At 34.6% G+C, this 20,020-nt stretch overlaps 1 protein-coding gene across 6 annotated transcripts in view; it reads right to left on the reverse strand.

The window, feature by feature from the left end:
- The window catches only part of PHF3 (PHD finger protein 3), a 62,510-nt gene that overhangs the window by 19,410 nt on the left and 23,080 nt on the right, over positions 1 to 20,020 (reverse strand). For 4 of the 6 annotated variants that reach the window (XM_014264935.3, XM_014264932.3, XM_026791589.2 and 1 more), the window contains 9 exons: positions 9,683 to 10,007; positions 8,467 to 8,644; positions 6,812 to 6,953; positions 6,529 to 6,685; positions 5,373 to 5,489; positions 3,181 to 3,312; positions 2,623 to 2,755; positions 1,942 to 2,134; positions 266 to 413 (listed from right to left, as the gene is read on the reverse strand). In XM_014264935.3, the coding sequence (XP_014120410.2) occupies positions 266 to 413; positions 1,942 to 2,134; positions 2,623 to 2,755; positions 3,181 to 3,312; positions 5,373 to 5,489; positions 6,529 to 6,685; positions 6,812 to 6,953; positions 8,467 to 8,644; positions 9,683 to 10,007 (1,525 nt within the window). Of the gene's footprint in view, positions 1 to 265; positions 414 to 1,941; positions 2,135 to 2,622; positions 2,756 to 3,180; positions 3,313 to 5,372; positions 5,490 to 6,528; positions 6,686 to 6,811; positions 6,954 to 8,466; positions 8,645 to 9,682; positions 10,008 to 10,132; positions 10,834 to 14,438; positions 14,797 to 20,020 lie in introns of those variants that run through there. The other 2 variants (XM_074538465.1, XM_074538463.1) reach the window with 2 other exon arrangements.

The following is a 20,020-nucleotide window of genomic DNA, read 5'->3' on the forward strand; positions in this document are numbered from 1 at the left end:
TGGGCAAAAAAATAAAAAACCAAAAAAACTCCATTACGCAGGTTTCTGTTATAGATGGGAACATGAACAAGAGGTTCATGTAATGAATAATGCTTGACTTACAAATACAGAACTTAACCAATGTCCTCCCACAAATACTTCATTCAGTAAAATGATCATGCCTCACTGTCTTCCATCATTATACTAATAATAGCCTACAAGGTAAGTAAGTTGGTAAAATTAATAGATGAATTGTTCATTCATTCTTTTCAATAAATATAAATACCTCTGTTAAATACTCAAAGGAGCCAGAAACTGGATAAGCCTTAATAACAAATTTTGCTACTGAAGGCATATTGATAAAGCCCTTCCAGATGAAATTCAGGCGTGCCAGAAACAGACTTTCACATTCCACCGTACCAGGCGTTTCTGACCTAAAAAAAAGGACAAACAAAAAACACACTCAGTTAACAACATGATACAGCATGCAAGACAGAGTAAATCCTAATATTTTTTTATCACAGAAATGTAGTATTATAAAGAATTTTTTTTTTCAGTTAAGCATACTGAAGGGGTAACGAAAAAAGACGGGTAGACAACCATGTTTCTTATCTTCCAGTAGCGTAGATCTATGGTACAGGAATAGTCAGATGAGCAGCACATTAATTCCCTAGTCAGTATTTTTTAAAAACAGAGAAGTTGTTTTGTCTGAGAATTATCTATAATTCTCTGTACTGAAGAGGACACAAACGCTCACAGGTGCTGCAGAGACAGAGAGATGTTCCCCTGCCACAGGTAAAAGATGAAAACACACTGCCTGCTGGCCTATACTGCTTTCCTAACTCCTACATCTTGTGCCACCGTCTGTCCACCACCTGAATGCCTGTGTCACCCTACTCTCTCTTTGTACCACAAGCTGGCTCCTCATGTCTTCTCATCTATGCACCACTTGCACACCTTCTGTGAGTGCCTCCTCCTAATTCCACCTGTAAAAAACTGTTTTTCCTGCCTTTGAAAAAAAGCCTCAATTTTTTCAACAAAACAGTTGAAAAAATTAATGGGATGACTTAAATATTTTCACAGGAGAGTGTTTCTCAACCTGAGAGTTTCCTTATGAAAAAGACTACACATTTGAACATTTCCCAACATGTTGCTATCAAAATATTCTAGGCATGCTATTAACAGTTTTAAGCTGCCCAGCAGTACCAGATGTTGCATTGTCACAGTAACACTGTAACCAAAGTTTATATCTGTCGACACTGGAAATTACCTTGAACTTGCTGTAAGCTATTCAAAAATCAAAGTCCACTATCCTTGGTAAAAGATCACACTGTCCTGATAAAGACAAAATTGCAGCATGAACTCTGGTCAATTCTAAATAATTGGGAGTGGATGTTTTTCATGAAAAGCCTCCCTCATACCAAAAAGAAAGAGTCATAAACTGCAATTTCCTTTTTAGTGAGTAGCAGAGTGTGGAGGAAAATGACAAGAGAGCTGACAGCAAATACAGCAAAACATCAAGCAATCTGCTGTTATGCTGTTATCTGTCATTTCTAGAAAAGCACTACTTTGGAATTTCAAACTATCCTGAATTATCAGTGTAAATGCTCTGTTTAGAGCAATATCAAATTCCCTGAATTTATAGATACACTTATACAAAGACACACTTATTTAAATGCAGCACAATATGTACACTATGTGCCTTGACAGCAAAAGACAATAGGAAATTTATATACTGATTTTTTGTAATATGAACTCTTTTTAAACCTTGCTGCACCAGAAAATATTAGCTTTTTGGAAAAAGTAAACTATGTGGTAATTAGAAGTTTGCAATCACAACAATATGTGTACGACTTCAAGTACCCAAATGGATTAATGAAACACTATTAAAAAAGTAGCTTTAGACATAATAGCTTAATAATGTCTTTCATTTAAAAATACTGTTTATACAGCTTGTATTACTTTGGGAGAGGTGTGAATGACTTTGATGAGTCTTGCTTATCATCTTCCAGTAGTTCTGAAGCTAAAATACTTGACGTGGAGGAGAGTGCGTCCGCAATGCTCTCTGCTTCATTGTCGGACTGTTTCCGTGCAACCCCGACAGACACCTTCACCTTCTTCCCTGACACATCATCAGTAGGTGGTGCCATTCGGCCTGCAGAAAATGAAGCACAAGGGGTTTCATTTTTTATTAAAGAAACAAAAAGAGGACCTTCTCTGAATACAAGGAAGACACATCAAAAATACTACATATTGCCACTGAAGTGGGATAGAATACGTATTTTACACATATTTTACCCTGCATAAGTTATTACGTTGTATACGTTTATGCAATACTAAACATAACTTTTGGCACTGCGATGCCATAGGATGAAGAAATGAGGAATCAACAGCAGTATGTACATCCACCATAGGGATTGCACTCTCTGAAGCTGGTTTTTTTAAAAGAAGACAAGTTTATGCCAATAGACTATCCTTTTAATCCTCTTTTGTAAATGATGAAGTAAAACATTCCTTCCATAACTTTGTCAGCAAACTAAGTAAAAACCCACATTTATTTAAATTCTTGAGGTATATTGAGATTTATAATCATCAAATTATAGAAGTGCCATCTATTTATTTTCATGTGCTTTCCCAAATTACCTATGCAGATTTTGCAGTTTAGATCAAAGAGATGATTTTTATGTTGACTTGTGGTGTCCGGAGATGCAGATTCATTTATTTCTTTATCCTTTTCAGCTTCTTCTGACTTCTCAAACAACTTCGTATTCGGTTCCTAAGAAAAGTCAAACACATTTCAGTTAGGCTTTTTTAATTCCTCTGTTAATATTCCTAATATTGTTTAAAAGTTTTATGGCATTTTCCTCCCTTCAGACATATAGCTCTTCCTTCAGCTGCATAGCCTAAAATTCTACCAAAAAATCTTCAAATTCATTACAATAACTAATTGGTATTCTCAAATATATTCAGGTACCATTTAGAATATTTTCTAATTTCTACTACTGCCAGAATTCATCATACAGTCACAGACACAACATAGAAGGAAAGAAACCAACAAAATCACCAGGCCAAGAAGTCAGTAAAGATAAAAGAAAAACTATCAGATAATTATAGACTGAACAACAGAATCATAAACAAAGCACCTCACAACCATATTGCCTATGTACTAAACGCACTGTAGTGCCATGCTTTCTTTTCTACCTGAATTTCCATTACTTCCTCTTGTTCTTTCATTGGTGTCTCACTTTCAATTTCTATTTCTCCTTTGTGAGTAATTTTTGTGATAGGTCTTCTTTCAACCTCCCTCTGCTCTTTCTCAATCATTTCAATTGTCTGTGAAAACAAGCAGTTATGTGTAATTACTCCCATACAGTAAAATTTGGAAATTCAAAAATGTAAGAGATAACAGCATTGCAATTAGGAACCCACTAGGAAGAAAAGTAATACATTCTTATTTTGCAAGTGTCAAGTAGTTTCATAAAGCAAACAGAGAAGCAGCCTAACTTCTCCTACAGGGTAGAAGCAAGTACTTACCAGGCACGCATTTAAATAAGTTATAAAGCAAACCTTCAACACTGAATTAAAATATTGATAATTCTGATTTCCCAAGAGCTAAAGAAAAAAACACATCCATTATTTTCCCATAATAATAGGGACAATGTAGAATACAAATATATGCAAATTTGTATAATTCTTCAACATTTTGTTTTTTAGTACATAAACCTAATGCTTCATCTCAAGAAAAAACCTAAAGGTATTTTTAAAAGTAATGGAGATGCTAATCCCAATACCACTGCTGCTTTGCTTTCTTGCAATAAAATAAAATACAAACCATTATTTCTAATATTGCCTCTTAAAGCACGCTTCCATTTCCTACACCAGGATGGGGTTGTGTTGGCTGTGCCAAATATTTTCAAGCTTAATTTACTAAGGAAACAAGCATTCTATGATTGCTTTATCTGTTTGAAAAATACCAACAATACTTATGAACATCCTGGGGAAATAAAAAGAAAAAAATATTAAGTAGCAGTCTCACTGCCTTGCTTAAATAGTATCGTGAAAAATATAATCAAGTGATACATCGCTGTTTATTTTATGTGTTTCTAGAAATTTTGAAGCATTTCTCTGGAATAATTAGGACCCTTCAGCAATTTTTTGAGCAGCATACACTTTTTTGGGAAGATATTTCTCATAGCAGTGGAATTTTATTTTGCATGGTCTGTTTTCAGAATTTCACTGATGTTTGTAAAAATAAATGTAAAAACGTTCCGCTACAAAAGATGGGCTTTAGATGGATACAGAATACACAAACTTTTCATTCTCTCTAGGCCCTTGAAATAAGATAATCAACAAGTGTTTTTCCACAGAAAGTAGCAAAAAGTTATCATGATTCATAAACAAGTCTAGCCACAATGTGCAATGACAAGGAAAAAAACACAGGAATAACTACTATTGCAAAGCATACTGCAGTCTCTAAAACAGCATCCCACTCCACTAAATTAGTTATTACCAAGCATTCATTCTGAGCACACAGATGAATTTACACTACCCAACATTGTGCTTTTAGATGTTATGATGTGGAATATAAATACCAAAAATCCTGTCAACATAAATCCAGATTTTGTAAACTAGAAAATTTTTAATAGCCATTTCTAAGCAGCTGCGGTTATTGTCAGACTAAATGCCTAATAAATGGAGCAATGTCTAACAAAAAGGAATTTTCTATAAAAATACAGATCCTCTTATTCCCATTTCTCCTTCTAAACTCAGCACAGTACACAGAGTGACACTCTGCTTTGAGAAATCATGCCTAAACTAACCTAGTAAACTTCCTACACTTGGGTTTCTTTTGCTGCCTGTTTTTTTTTTCTTTTTTTTTTTCTTTTTTGGTTTTTTTTTTTGTTTTTGTTGTTCGTTGTCCCTTTAGGCTGCTTTTCCAACTGGCAGACTAGGTTTTCAGCTCTGGATTTACTTCTTGGGGACTGATTTGTAATACTTTAGCAGTAAGTTAGAAATAACACCAGTTTGCTCTGGTTTGGTTTGTCCAATATCTCTTTCTCCCTGATTAGGAAACTGGTGTTTATAAAGCTCCAGCAACAGCTTTAAAATCTTGAGGAAAATAAGGACAAAGAAGCCTTCTTTGAGATAGAAAGACGAGCCAGCAGCAACCAAGTTGCAAGGCAAAGGGAAGTGCACGGTTGCCTCCCCTCAGAAACTGACTACACTCCTTTCACTTCTGTCCTGACAACATCTTCGGGTTTTGAGTACTAAATGAATTACAGAGAACCTCCGGCTTGGTTGCAACATCCATTCTGCTCTTTCTGCATACACTTAACCTGCAAACATAAGTTACACATGCTGTCAAATAAACAATGCAAGTTGACAAATCTCACATGTCTGTTTTCTCTCTGTCTCCAAGCAGCCAGCTCTTTGGAAGCCAGTTCTTCTGGGCTCATTTTTATTAGATGATCTGGAGTAACCTCTCCTTTCAATACTTTCTTAAATAGTATCTAGAAGAAAGAAGAAAAGTAACTGTTGCTATCAAGACAAAAAATAGCTCACAGCAAGAAATAAATCAGAGAAGTAACATACAACATGCTCTGTACCGCTAAATGGAGTGTGTGGGTTTGTAATTATCTCCACTCCAGGAAGCAGTACTAGATTTTATAACATGAAAAGCTTAATTCCAGAGCTCCATTTATTCTACATAACAATGTATCTACACATACCCTTAATGATTAAACATATAATTAACTGCTGTTTCAAAAGTGAAAGACTTTATGCCCACTCAGCAGTAACTCAGACATTTCACTGTTGTTGTTTCTAAAGATGCAAATCCTCTGCACTATGCAACAAAGAGAAGATACTATCAAAGAGGATATCTATGCTTCTTGTCTAAATGAAGTCCGAGGGTAAAAAAAAGACAACCAACTACTTTAGCAGTATGAGCAAAGAGAAAACAGAAGTTAATTGTTAGATGAAAGCAAAGATAGTAGTTCTTACAAGTGGTTCACTGTAATGGCAAAAAACTATAAATAAAGTGACTTGATCAGAATAACTGATAAAAGACAAAAGACATAAGCTGAAGAGGAATGATGTTAAATAATGGGCTCACAGAAAGCAGAATAGAGAGTGAAGACCAAGCTTGAGAAATCTATGTGTGAAAAAGCACAGTAAGGAGATCTTGAACAGAAAAAAAGTAGGCGTAGTAAACAGCAAAGAATTATGGGGGGGACAGGAATAACATCTAAATAACATATCAGTGGTAAAGAGAAACACAAACTTGGCCAACTGTATCTACTACAGTTTGAAACCAAACAAAAAACTGTACACTGGGAGCAAGGAGTTGGAGAATTGATGATGGGGAAGAACATAGAGGACACTCAGTGCCCAGGAAGAAACAACATCAAAAAACCAAGGAAACCCAAAGAAAACCCCAAACCAGTTAAACTGCAGGAGGATTGATAATGTTTCTAGATTGAAGATTGTTCCTTAAATCTACAGCAAATCAAGGACTTCTGCAAAGGACAACAGACAAATCACACATACATTATTTTTAGGATCTTTCAGATTGAACATTAAACTTCTGTATTTGTTCTTATACTTCGCATCAGTGTCTCGAAAAAAAGAATATAGCTCTCTTTCAATCCTTGTGGCAACTTTTGCTGCTCTCTCCTCAGGAATCTTTAAACTGGAGTCTGTCAATCTGTAAGAGGACACAATGGCAAAAATTACAACATGCATCCAAATATTTAACAGTTTTTCCTTTGCCTTCCAAAGGAAAATATTTATAAATACAAGTAAATAATTTCATTTCTTAATATATCTTTACCTTTTCATAAGAATTTCCTTAAGAGACTGCTTAACACTTTGTCTTATCTGATCAGCAGAAGGCTTGGAAGCTGGCAGGTGTGTTGCACTACTGGATCCTTTCTCATTTTTCTTTTTCTTATTTTCTTGCTTCTCATGCACACCTACCAAAACACAGTTAAAAACTGTAAAATACTCAAGTAGGTTTATTTAGAAATTTTTACTGCTGATGGAATAATTTCCATGAAATTTTATTTTTGAATTGCTAAGAACTGATCCTCAAGAAGAAGGGCTGGACCCCTAGGATGGATGGTTTGTGTTTGGTTGGGGTTTTTTTCTTCTTTGGGCTGGATTTTATGTTACTTAGATTAATCCAGAACAAAAACTTCCCTAGCAGAAACAGGGAGTTTGCACTTTGATTTGCAGTATTTTCATCTACACCAAATGAAGATGACCAGTGCTCACTGGCTTGATCTTAAGTATGATTTTGGACTCTCAATTTTTGTAACAGCATAGATTCATTTTTCAATGAACAAACTAAGAAATAATATACTATGAAGCGCATATAAGCATAATAAGCTTTACTTTAAAATACCATTTTACATTAAACTTAGCATTTCTGCATCTGTTAGCCATCAAAATTATTTCAACTATAATAATCTCATCTTCTGATTCAGGTAGTATTCAAGGTCATTGTAAGGTCTGTGTCATAAATAATTCAAATAATGGGTAAGTCTAATCAAACTAAAATCATTAAAGAAAAATTACTAATTTTCAGAGAGTCGACTGAAAGCTCATTTGTGTCAGCCTGTGAACATGTCACTAATTTTGAGCAGCACCCTTCAATTTAGGGAAGAAATGGGAACTAAGTAATATTATTTTTTTCATTTTATACTCAGAAAAAAAAGAACAAACTGAAGACTGATAAAAATTTCTAGAATACATCAGCACTGGCAAAAGACCAGAGGAGCTAAGTTATGTATTTTTAGACAAAAATTCAAAGCTTGAGTTTCAGAGTAAAAGACACAGTTCTCACACAAAATCTCACTAGCTTTGCTGCTGAGATTTCTGTCCCAAATTACAACAACTTCACATTATAATGACCCTAGAAGAAAAATGCTTCCTGAAAGGGATCTGGGGAGAGGACAAAGGTTGCTGGGAGGGTAAATATGTCCCTTCAACCTTTCAAATAAAGTTTAAATGAAAATCTGATGACTCAGCAAGTAATATAAAGTTCCCCTCTGAAATGAGTTGACAAGATTGTCAATTTGTTAATTATTATCAAAAGACATCAGTAAGTCAAAATATAATTTATACAACAAGTAAACCAACTCTATGTATACAAAGCATTTCATACTATTTTATGAAAGAGTATTTTAAAGTCTCATACAATATAAAATAAATTTTAATAGAGATGTCTCTGTGCTTTTTCTCACACTTTTGGTCATGTGAGCATCCTCTACTATAGAAACAGAAACACACATCTATCTAGGACACATCTATCTACTAAATAAAACTGAAAACAACTGAGAAATAAAGATCATAAATGTTACGGAAACAAACAGCTCTTCCACTATGGAACATGATTTGAAAAACTGATGCTATGAAGAAAGGTATCATCCTTCACTGTTCACAGATGTGAACTGTCGCATGGAAGACATTCCCAAGCCTTGGTACCTGATTTTGTGGACCTTTCCATTGTACTAAGGGATTCTTTACTTATTTTTTCATTTTTATCTTCAGGGGACCGCCGAGGAATTGCAGTAGTTTGTGATCCCTTCCGAGCAGGAACATGCTGCCCTTTTTTAGTATCAGAGTCTCTGGACTCTGGTAAATTCTTCCCATCCCCAGATTCCTGAAAGAAACATTTACACATGTTAGCATGCTACTGAATGCTACAATCAACGTTTACATAATTACCACATATTTTTTCCATTTTTCCTTTTTACACTGTACAATGTATCCCCTGGATGTATGTATCACCATATAATTTTCTAAAGAATTACCGAACAATATCCCAAATTACTACCAAGCATTGCTTAACAATCTCTTTTAAATATTGGCTCAAGATACAGAACAGACAATTTGCATTTAAACTCTGTGTTGACAACCACTAAGTTTGCAGTTATTTTGAAAAGTCAGGGATACCGATGAACATCCCTTAACCAGTTTTAGCCACAAAGGTCAGGGATGTTTAGAAAATATATGTAAATTAAAATTTAAAAGAACAGTTTACATTCCAGAATTTCAATACTACTTCTCAGAAATAAGACAAGCTTACTGACGATTATGTTATCATGAATATGACATCGTATACTAACAAACTGAAGAATTGTCTCAATAATCTTTGTAAATTATCCTTTGGTTAGTACAATTAGACAAAAAGTAGAAAAACTCCAATCAAAGCACTAGGCATTCATTTCTATATACAATCTGAAATTAAACCAATCAAAAACTAAAATACTGTTGCTGTATTGTTTCCTGTTGTTTATCTGCAGCTCATAACACATAGCAAATTGACAGATGTCTTATAATACATTTAGCAATCTGAAAGAAAAATGCACTAGGTTCTTCACCATTTCTTTGTACACCTGTATATATAGGTTTATATACACACACAGGAGTAGGACTTCAATGATCTTCATGTGTCACTTCCAACTCAGGATATTCTATATGCATATTACACGAACTTATCCCTGCTCAAAATAAAAAAAGAGTTCAGCAATACCCTCTTAAAAGAGTCAAGCCACTCAGAAGATGAAGTAACTTTGCAAATAATTTAAATTAGATTCACAAAGATGCTTGAAACATGGTCTATTAATTGGCAATGGCACAGGCAGAAACCTTCTAACCTCAGAAATTAAGAGAACTTAAAACATTAAATAAGACTCACCCGTCTGAAGATTTTGACTTTGTGCTTCCCAGTGTCCTCCGTCTGCTTCGTTTTTTCAGCCGCTGTATTTAGATTACAAGTAGGTGTTTGCTTTGACACCCCCAGTTTTTCACACTCAATTGCTTTTTCTTCTTTATGCTCAAGTTTCACTTGAGTATCTGGTACATTTTGATCAAAGCACTCCATTTTTTTGTCTTCTTCAGCACAGCATTTCACACACACATACTCTTTATCTTCTTCACCCATCTGCTGTGCTTGAGAAAGGCTCAGTCCAACACAATCACCATGAAACCAATCATCACATCTACCACAACCTACCATAAACCTGAAAACAAAGTAAGATAAAAGTCAGTGAAAACTGTGAAAGAAGACTATGACAGAAGATAGAGCACCTTCAGCAGGATATATCATAATTGCTTTGATCTGCACATCTCAATTATTTGTTCTTACCTAGTAAGTGATTTTCTTTCGTGCTTTACATCCATCTCCAGCCTTACGACATGGTATGGTCTTCCCAAAAGGTTTTTTTTTTTCCTTTTGCTTTTTACAATAGTCCAAGAGACTATCAAATCTCACTGTGCTTGTGTAACTTGCTTCCAAACCCTAACAAGCTTCTTTTCAAATTGCTATTAATATTCTTAAGAACGTTAAAAATCAAAACCAAAAATCCAGCAACTCTCAGTAGATTTGTTTGAAAATACTTGAAAATTTTCTTGCAAGATATTATCCTTGCTTTCCTACAAATATGATTGTCATCATTCATCACAAACACATCAGCAGCTGCAATCTTCCACAGCAGTATGAGGTCTACAAATGTTCTGACAAACACAATGGGTATATCAACCTATTCTAAATTAGTTGGTATCTTACATCTCATTCCTTAGACCATTACTACTAAATTATTTCTAGAAAGCTGCTTTTCATTCTCTTTACTGGTGAATATGGGCCAGGAGTTTGGCTTCCAAAACCACCAGTCTAGCTTGCAGTGACTGTTTTTGTTTAAATGTGGTACACAGTTTTGTGCTACTCTGCCATTTTATTCAGAGCTAAGTTATTTAAAGAATGCTTCAAATACCAAAATGTCCATCTTTTAATGGACACCCTTCAACTCACTTAACAGCATTATTTAAAAGCAGAACCAACTTCAATACAGATTGTACTTTCACTGCAAAGATCACCTGCTCTAAAATAAAAGCATGATTTCTATTTTGTGGAAGCATTTTGAAAACTTCATCAGGTATAATGAACACCTAATTGCACGATAGGTACAATTTCCAGTTCAAGTATTTGGGAATGATGTGGAATTTCAAAGTTTCACAGGCTAAAAACCAATTACTTCAGGAGACTAATGTGGTAGGAATTATTTTTTACAAATAATGAACACAGCACCAAGGAACAGCTTTCAAATGATGCAGGAAGATCTCTTGTGATATCCATTTCCATTCTCTTTCCCCTTTCATATTTTTGACGGGTCAGGGGTGGGAGGGGGCAGGGATTGCTTGTTGGTTTTCGTGTGTGTTTTTGTTTGCTTGGGTTTTATTGTTCAATTTTTATTTCTTATTTTCATTTTGTTTTATACTTACATAAACTATATTCAATATGTACTTTAACATATAGTCCAGATGAAGAAAATCCAGAAAGACTGTAAGTGTATTAAAGAACACAGAAGTTCTTTGGTAACACAAAAATTATTTACTGAATTCCTAGGTTTTGAATTTCACAGAAGACAGACTTGACTTAAAAAGTAATCCATGAAAATCTGATCATTTCAGCAATATATTTAAGAGCTAAATATGCTGACCTACAAACCCTATTTCTTTAACCTAATACCTTAGAATCTCTTCCATAAGGTGATTCCAAGCAAAATGATACCTAACTTAGGTGTGTCCCCACTCAGGCTATCTGCTGACTTACCTACTTGGTGGAACCATATAAACATTAAAGGATGTGCTTACAGAAACTCTCATTGTCCAGAACTGTAAATCAATGTTCCAGGTGGCTTGATGCAGGTATTGTATTCAAAAATTACTGTTACCTCAGAGATGAAAGCTCTTATTAACAGCAGGCATTTGAAACAAAAGAAGAAATAACTGTACGTTCTGTCCCTCCCTACTCAAAATATGTCAGGATTACATTCTGCTGAAGAAAATGATACAAAATGACTCTGAGAAGTTTTAGAGGTCCATCAGATCGAGAAAAAGCCTATGATGATGTTTGCTAGATTTGAAGAAACTGGTTTCTAAAACAGTTTTGGAAGAAAAATACTTTCTCCTTTTGAATTTTCATTTTCTGAGCTGCAAGTACATTAATAGTATTATTTGTCACTGGCAAACAGCATCTGCCCATCTACTTCGTCATTTTAATTAAAAGGCAGAGGTTCCTTCATGTTTTGTCAGTATCTCAATCTTTCCAGATTCATGTTCCAGCAAATGGCAAAAACAAGAAAGGTAATGTTAGGGCACAATTACTTCTGATGGTCTCAGTAGAGTAACACTACAGCATTTATAAACACAACAGAAAAACAAGAAAGAAGCAACAGGACTGCTACACAAAGCTCATTGCTCCTTTCTGAGAGCTTGGAGCTAAACATGCACGGGCAGGAAATATAAGGTGAGTCCCTATTTCATAACTGCAAAGGTCCACAGTGGGTGCTTTACACAGAACACATCTTGTACCTCTGCAATAAAATACTAGTAAAGCTCTGGGAACAATGAAACTGGTTACAAAAATTCCCCATGTGAGATTTTCTGCAAAAGCTGAAATAAATTCAAACCACACAACCAAAGCATCATGCTTAAAGAGTGTTTTGGTGTTCTAAGGAATTAATGCCTGTGGTTCAAAAATAAAAAGAAACCAAGAATACACCATCATGAAACCACAACTGCTATTAATTGAATTTTTATTAAAATATATGTAATTTTTCCTCAGTTTGTAAGTTCATGCATCGGAGACTAATTTGTTATACGAGGAAGATGGATTGCAGTATTTAGTAACCAAAACAAACTTTTGATTTGTATTTAGAAAATGGATATTTGCTGAAGAGATTAAACTAAAATGCACAAGATGCTGCACCACCTTCAACTTTAAATTGACAGCATATGGAATTTTTCAGCTTAGCTCACACATATTAAGGGGGGTAATAGAGATGGTGTGCAAGTAAGGCACTAGAATAGGTATCCAGTATTAAATCTTTATTTTCAGGTCTATGAAATAAATAATAAAAATCTTAAAAGTCAAAGAACCCTACAATGAATTCCACTCAGAAAAGATCATTCTTCACTAAGACTACACACCAAGAGAGAGGTCATTCAAGTAAACTACTGAAGATGGAAGATTCACTTGGCTTCATTCCAGTCTTCACGACAAGGTTTCAGTTACACTATATTTTAACACACACAACAAAACTAAAATTCAGGATTCAGAAACCAAGACTACAAAAAGAATCAGGATCTATCCATGATGTCTTTTCTATACAACACAATGTATTGTTTACAATTGTTTTGCTTAAACCTAGTTATACAAAATGACAATAAAAACACTAGTGCTGCCTGCCTAAAAATATTCACTATTTCTACTAATTGGGGCTTTTTTGCCCTCACTAGTCAAATGCAAAACTGCCACTTTTGGGAGAGAACATACTGATTTCGATACCAGTAATGTAGATAATCCTTTTTACCATAAGACCACTTTTACATCTCTGCCTGTTTCCCTCATCTGCACACAAAACTATGATTTGTAGCAATTATAATTAGGTAATGGGCAATATTCAATCTAAAAAGGGGAGTCAAGAAAAACTGAAGCCTGGTTTGAAGGCTCAAGGATGTCCTTTTGCACAGTTGTTATTTTTGACTGAAGCAGTTCTGGTATCCTGGACTAGTAAAACATCAAAGTTTCTGACTGTAGATTGCTTCAAATCTGAAGTGCAGGACTTTTACCCATGTTGTAAGGCTGGATTGGAAGATGTAAAGCTGAAAGAGAAAGAAAAGTATATTTTAAAATATTAAATCATGCCACATTCAATGAAAGACTTGCTTTCATTGGACTTTAATATAAAAAAAATTTTTGGAAGAAAAACATTTTTAAAAGCTGACAAGTGACAGCACACAGTACTATAGCTCACTGGGACTTCTGCACAGAGTATGCTACAGTTTCATCCCTTTAAAGAATCCCCTTGGTAGTCCACATGTCAGCATGAAAAGAGACACCTTAAAATCAGAAAGTAACAGATGAAACATAAAAAGAGACAGAATAATTAATGCAAACCTGCCGCAACCTCTCTTATGATCTGAATACTTCCTTTGGTGTGTTATTTGTAATAAATTAAATTCATTTCTTAGATGAAGAAGTCAGGACATTTTATTTTCTAAATATATGGACCATGTTTTGAAATTACCTTTATATTCAAGTTATGTAACAGCAGCATGTTTCCAGAGAAAATCATTACTGTAAAATGGGCAGAAACCACCTTACTCATAAAGCAGTTTTTCATTGTAAAGCTACACTTAAAGCAAAATAAAAATCAGGACCTGTCAAGGGGTATTCATCAGTGTGGGACAGAATTACAAAATCAGTATTTTAAGATTAACTAATAATGCATTGTCACAGAAAATCATTTAGTTTCAAAACAATTGCTCCTCTTTAATCCTTCATGCTTGTGGCACATAGCAATTGGGAAAAATATCACAACAGGACTCAAATCTTAACAAAAAAAACCCAAACCAAACTATTCAAAAGAACACCCTAAACCCAAACTCACCTAAGAGGAGTAAACCCACTGTTCACTTTTTAAGGACTTCAGTATTTAAAGCAAGTCCCCCATCTGCACTTTGTCCCTTAATGGCACTGTTCACCAATCTTCTACAGATCTGTTGTAAACTTGCATTAACATTTCAACTGTTTCTCTGCTGCAGTCCAGCCAATGTTAAAGCAGGGACATGATATTCATGGCATGGCAGCTTCAGCAGAATGTATGTTCCACATCAGTGAAGTAGCATGGTTTGATACAAAGCTCAAATGAAATATGGTCTGTCAAAAAAAAAAAATCTGCACTACCTTTTAAGCGCACAGAGACATGAGCAGTTCCACTTGCTTCCTCTTTGACAAAGTCTAACACAAGTGACATGATTTTTCAAGTTCTGATCTTCTAGAAAAAACCCATAAACCTATCTCAATCATTAGCAGCAGATCTCCTTACATGGAATTTGCAGCATATGAAAAAGACACTGCAAACTCATTGCCTAAGTACTAAATTTCAATTACCCATCTTTTATGCCAGATGTTTCTTCTCTTTCTTAAAGGCATAGTTTTCTTTGCTATTTATATTACAGGAACCCCCTCCAAATAGGAAGCAGCAGGGAGATAAACAACCCTATGCTTTTTGAATTAAAGATGAATTCATGAAACATGCCAAACAGCAAAGCCAAAACCACTAAATTTCCTCAAAACCCTGAAAATAAAAGAATACATTTCCTAATATTAATTACAAACCTGCACTAAAAATTATGTATATATAAAGAAACATATGTACATATTATATATAATCATTAAGGGAAGCTCCATTACCAGTGGAGTCTACACACATTGCATGTTGCAGGATAAGCATAATATGCTTTATGAAGTGCATTCATAAGCACCTTGTATTTATGCTCATCTTTCATAAAAATATTTTAGACAACTTATGGTATTCATTTGCTTGATTCCTTAATGCCACTGGTATTAATAATAATCTTGCCAATACTGCAACATAGTAACATAATCCATACAAAATCTACAAATACAATTATGTAACTGTAAATAAAAATCACAGTGGAGACCTTCCCTTTGTTAATTATACAGTACAGTGTTGTTTTGTTTACACTGTCATTCAGGTTTTCTACAGCTGTGGGTGGAAAGGTATAATAGCTTTTAATGTTGCAAGGCTTTTCACAGAGGAAGAAAGCAGTAACAGAGGCAGAAAATTTAAAAGCATCATCCATTACTGTAAACTGATGACATCTTGCATAATCTGCTGCTTAACATACTCATACCACCTAATGGACATTTACTAGAACTCAGGCACCATTATTATTCTAATTACTGTTCCTTGGGAAGAACATTCTCACAACAAATTGTTTGTTATATATGATGCACTCATGCCAGGCATCACCACCCTAAAAAAATATGCATTTGTAATTTAAAGATGGCTGTAAGTTTGGAGCCTCAAGCTCCTTTCTCAACCACTCTCTTTTGTATTGCCTATGCAAACTGCATGATAACCTGGAACGACTATAATTTACTCACATTTAGCACTATTTTTAAAATAAAAATCTCCTATTAATCCTTAGTATGGGTAAAAATGGTTTGCAGTTTGCATCCATCAGCCAAAGTACTTTTTTGTACTGCAGTTCTAAAGGAACATTTTAGGAATTATGTATAAGCAAGAAATCAAGAATACTGCATCTTTGCTAAATCAACTTCAGTACTTTCCAATTAATTACCTTTTACAACATTACTAACTTTTCCTCCATATTAAAGCATAATTGAAATGTGGGGGGAAGGAATACCCTAACTAAAATCTACTCCTGTATCACTTAAACTGGCCTCAGACCTCACAGAAAAATTATGTCTGACCATTCAAACTGGGTTATCAAAGCCCAAGCAACAACAAAACAAAACCAGAAAAAAACCTCACAAACCAACAGCAGAAGAGAATCCTCAAACTCCCACAGGCTATTAAAAAAATCTTACTTGGAATTGTTGAAATCAAGACAAAGTCACCAAATTAAAGTTCCAACTTGCTTTGTAATGTTTTCTAGAACATCTGCTTAGAAACAGAGTATCCCAATTGTATTGAATTATTAATCCAAAATTGATCAAATTTCTTGTTAAAGAAGGTAAGTCACAAACAAGGGAGACAATCTGAAAAATGCCTGTTAGATTTTGTCTACTTGTACAAGCAAGGAACCAGTTTAGACCTCCAGCTGCAGAGAATCTGAACATCTACAGTGAAAAGCAGAGAAATCATACATTAGGAGATTTCTCAATGTCTGCAGAGCTACCATCTTCATTTTGCACTATGCTGACAAATTACGTATTATTTTTAAAATTCAACTACCTTTAATGACCTTTAATCTGTATTCTGGAAAAGTAACTATTGTTTGTGACAAAGCTTAGTATTTTCAGCATCATTAAGAATTTGAGTAGTAACTTCAATCTAAAATTCTTCAAAGTGATATGCATATCCATAGACACACACTTTTCATCTACAGGCAAATGAAGATTTTTACATATGATTTATGTTATTAGCTGATTAGAAAACATCTGATAGCAATATGGGAACACACTGACAACGTCAAACATGTTGAAAATACTATGAGCAACAACAACTCAAACCCTGAAAATACGAAAAACTGAAAAAATACCCTTTCAGATGGGCTGAAAATTACAAAAAGTCATCTGACTTGTGCAGAAACACAAGGCTTAGTTTTCATATGAAAGAGAAATTCTTTTTAGTCATGCAGCAAAGATACACCACAATACATCAAGCACACAGGCTGAGAGAGTCCGAAAGCCAAACACTGGCAACCCATTCTCTGAGTAATGAAAAAATATATATATAATAGCTATGATGGGTACAGCTCATAAACTTCAAGATAAATGGAAGAGAGAGCATGAAGTCATTGTTCAAAGCTCAGGTGCCAAACAATGATGATCTATTAACAGAAAGCAAGCAAACATTGTCTCTTACAAAGCAAGATGTTATAACTTGTAAACTTCTTTGATCATGCAAAACCTCATGTTCATAAAACAGAATTCCTCCTTTCCCAAACCCACTGTATCTGCAGTACAAGGTAAGTATACTTTGACTTTGCATGTGGCCAGCAAATTACTGCATGTGTTCCTAAAGATATAAATTCACTTCATTTGCCACGCGCTGATCTGAAATAAAACATTGAAGTACCATCCTTCTACTCCTGTTCTAACAGGCAGAGTAAAATTACTCTGGGTCTGTGTAAGGCCTATGTAAGCATCGCCCTTTGGGAATTCTGTACACAAAGAAAGCTGATGCCACAATTTCCACACATTGCCTTCAACCTGAATCAATTCTCCAAGCTTGGTATTACAATAACAACAAGTGGCTTTACACTTTAATTAGAGAAAATACACAGCAACTACTACTAGTGACTACTACTCTGCATACTGAATTTTAAATGGTACTCTAACATGACATCCTGCAAAGCTCTTGGCAAATTACTTCCCAATTTGGGGCTGCAACTTCAGTTTAACTTCTTTTCCTATAAGCAATTTCAACCACAGCATTGAATAAAAGTCCCAAAATTGAAATTACCACAGAGCTATAAACAAAAATGTTGTTTCAGATCTTAGCTCTGCCTTTGAGATTTATTTAACATACAGCCATCTGACAGCATTTGTGTCTTACACTTTCTCATTTTCTCTTATACAATGAGAAAAAAGGGTAAGAGTGACCAGCTAGGTGGTTTCAAAAGGGAAACAAAAATTCCTTGAAAAGTAGTCCAAACAGCAAATTAAAATCCTCTTTCCATTACAGTAAATGTTGATAGCTTTGATGGGTTTCCAAGAGACAGAATTCAAGTTTATCATCATACACTTCTTCTCTTTTGCACTGTACTAGGAGTATTTTTTTTCTTGCTCTAATAATTATATCAGGACAAAATGCCAAGGCACAGGAGATAAAAATTTTCCTTCCTCAGGTATCTTAATAACAGCAAGTGAATCTGCAAGGTTTATTTTAAGCACAAAACTATGAAGTAAGGTAATCTGAAAAAATTAAAACTTTATTACTTAGACTAGTAATAACAAAAAGTCATGCACTGACAGTCTTAAATTTTCTGTTATTAGGCATGAAGCTCAATAGTGCAAGTTTCCTTACTCCACTACTGTGTCTCTCTCTTTTTGTTTTATATACAAAAATTCTGTGTTTATGTGCTAAAAATATTTCGATGTTTGGCAAATCTGATTATCTTCTGCCGAAAGTGCTGGTTGTGTCCACAGTTTTGCTATGCAGACACAGAAAGTAACACAGCTCCAACAAAAAACCCTAAAATGCTGAAGACTGACATTACAAAACTGATGATACCCGTAATTACCATCTGTGGCAACTCATGGGCTGTCTCAATCCAACCTCAGCTGGTGATTCATACAATTATTATTCTGGCAGCACTAAGAACTGGCAATGCAAAATTGGGTTTGTTGAACTCAATCCTATATTGATGTGTATTCCTGTATCATCTGTAATAGTACTTTGACTTTATAAACTAAAATAAGTAGATTTAACTGAGTCACTGCCACATCTCACACTGGTTAGATCCATTTAGCAATAAAAATTAAGACTTTCTGAACTCTAACAAGACATTGAAAAAAAACCCAAACCACAGTGGTTTTTTAGCAAAAATAGAAAGAATATAGCACAAGTCAAAGCTGCATTCTTAACAGCTATCAAGTATTTTAAATTCCAAATATCATATTTTGCTTTAAAAATACCTACAGAACCATTTTTTTAATCCAGAAAGCAACCTTTTGGGATGTAAACAATTCACTGAAATACAGGCTACTCATACAGTTTTACTGTCATGGTAATGCCAAAGATGACAAAAACTAAGCAAATGCAACCTGCTTAAAATTAAACACTCTTACAAAGACACAGATGATATGAGTCTTAAAAGGAATTTAAAAAAATAAAACCACATGGAACTAAATTTGAGCAGCCCTTCAACCAGGTAATCCTCAGCAACCAGGCAGAACAAACCTCTTATTAATTCTTGTAGAAGGCCACAATGATGCAGTTACCGTAGCTGTGCAGTAAATGAATCTTCCTGCATTTGTTTTTCAAATATGATACAATAAGTCAATAAAGCTCACAAGGGCCTCTTAGATACAAACAAATGGCAAAAACCCCCTCAGGTGCCAAATATAGTTGTTACATATTTCACTCTGATGTATGGAGTTCTAAAGCACAGTGACTAAAAATTACTATTAAAGCTTTCTCTCACATAAGCTAATCACAAATCTCTTCAATTTGACATTAAAAAACCAAAAACTAGGCTAGTAGGTAGAACAGCAACAAAAAATACTTCAATATTAAAACACAGTATGTGTAATAAAGGAATTCTCATTCTTGGACTAATAGATCATTAATGAAATTAATGGTCTTTTTCAGCTCACTTACTGTGTAGAATAGGCTTTGCCACAGAGGGATATTATCAACTTCAGATATAACCTCATTATTAAGCTTAAAGGCAATTTCAGATATGCCCATGTGGAAGTTTTGTGGGGTTTTTTCATATTTTTCTTTCTCTCCTCCCTAGCAATTACTTAATT

Source organism: Zonotrichia albicollis, chromosome 3 (assembly GCF_047830755.1).
Source record: "Zonotrichia albicollis isolate bZonAlb1 chromosome 3, bZonAlb1.hap1, whole genome shotgun sequence".
Taxonomy (NCBI): domain Eukaryota; kingdom Metazoa; phylum Chordata; class Aves; order Passeriformes; family Passerellidae; genus Zonotrichia; species Zonotrichia albicollis.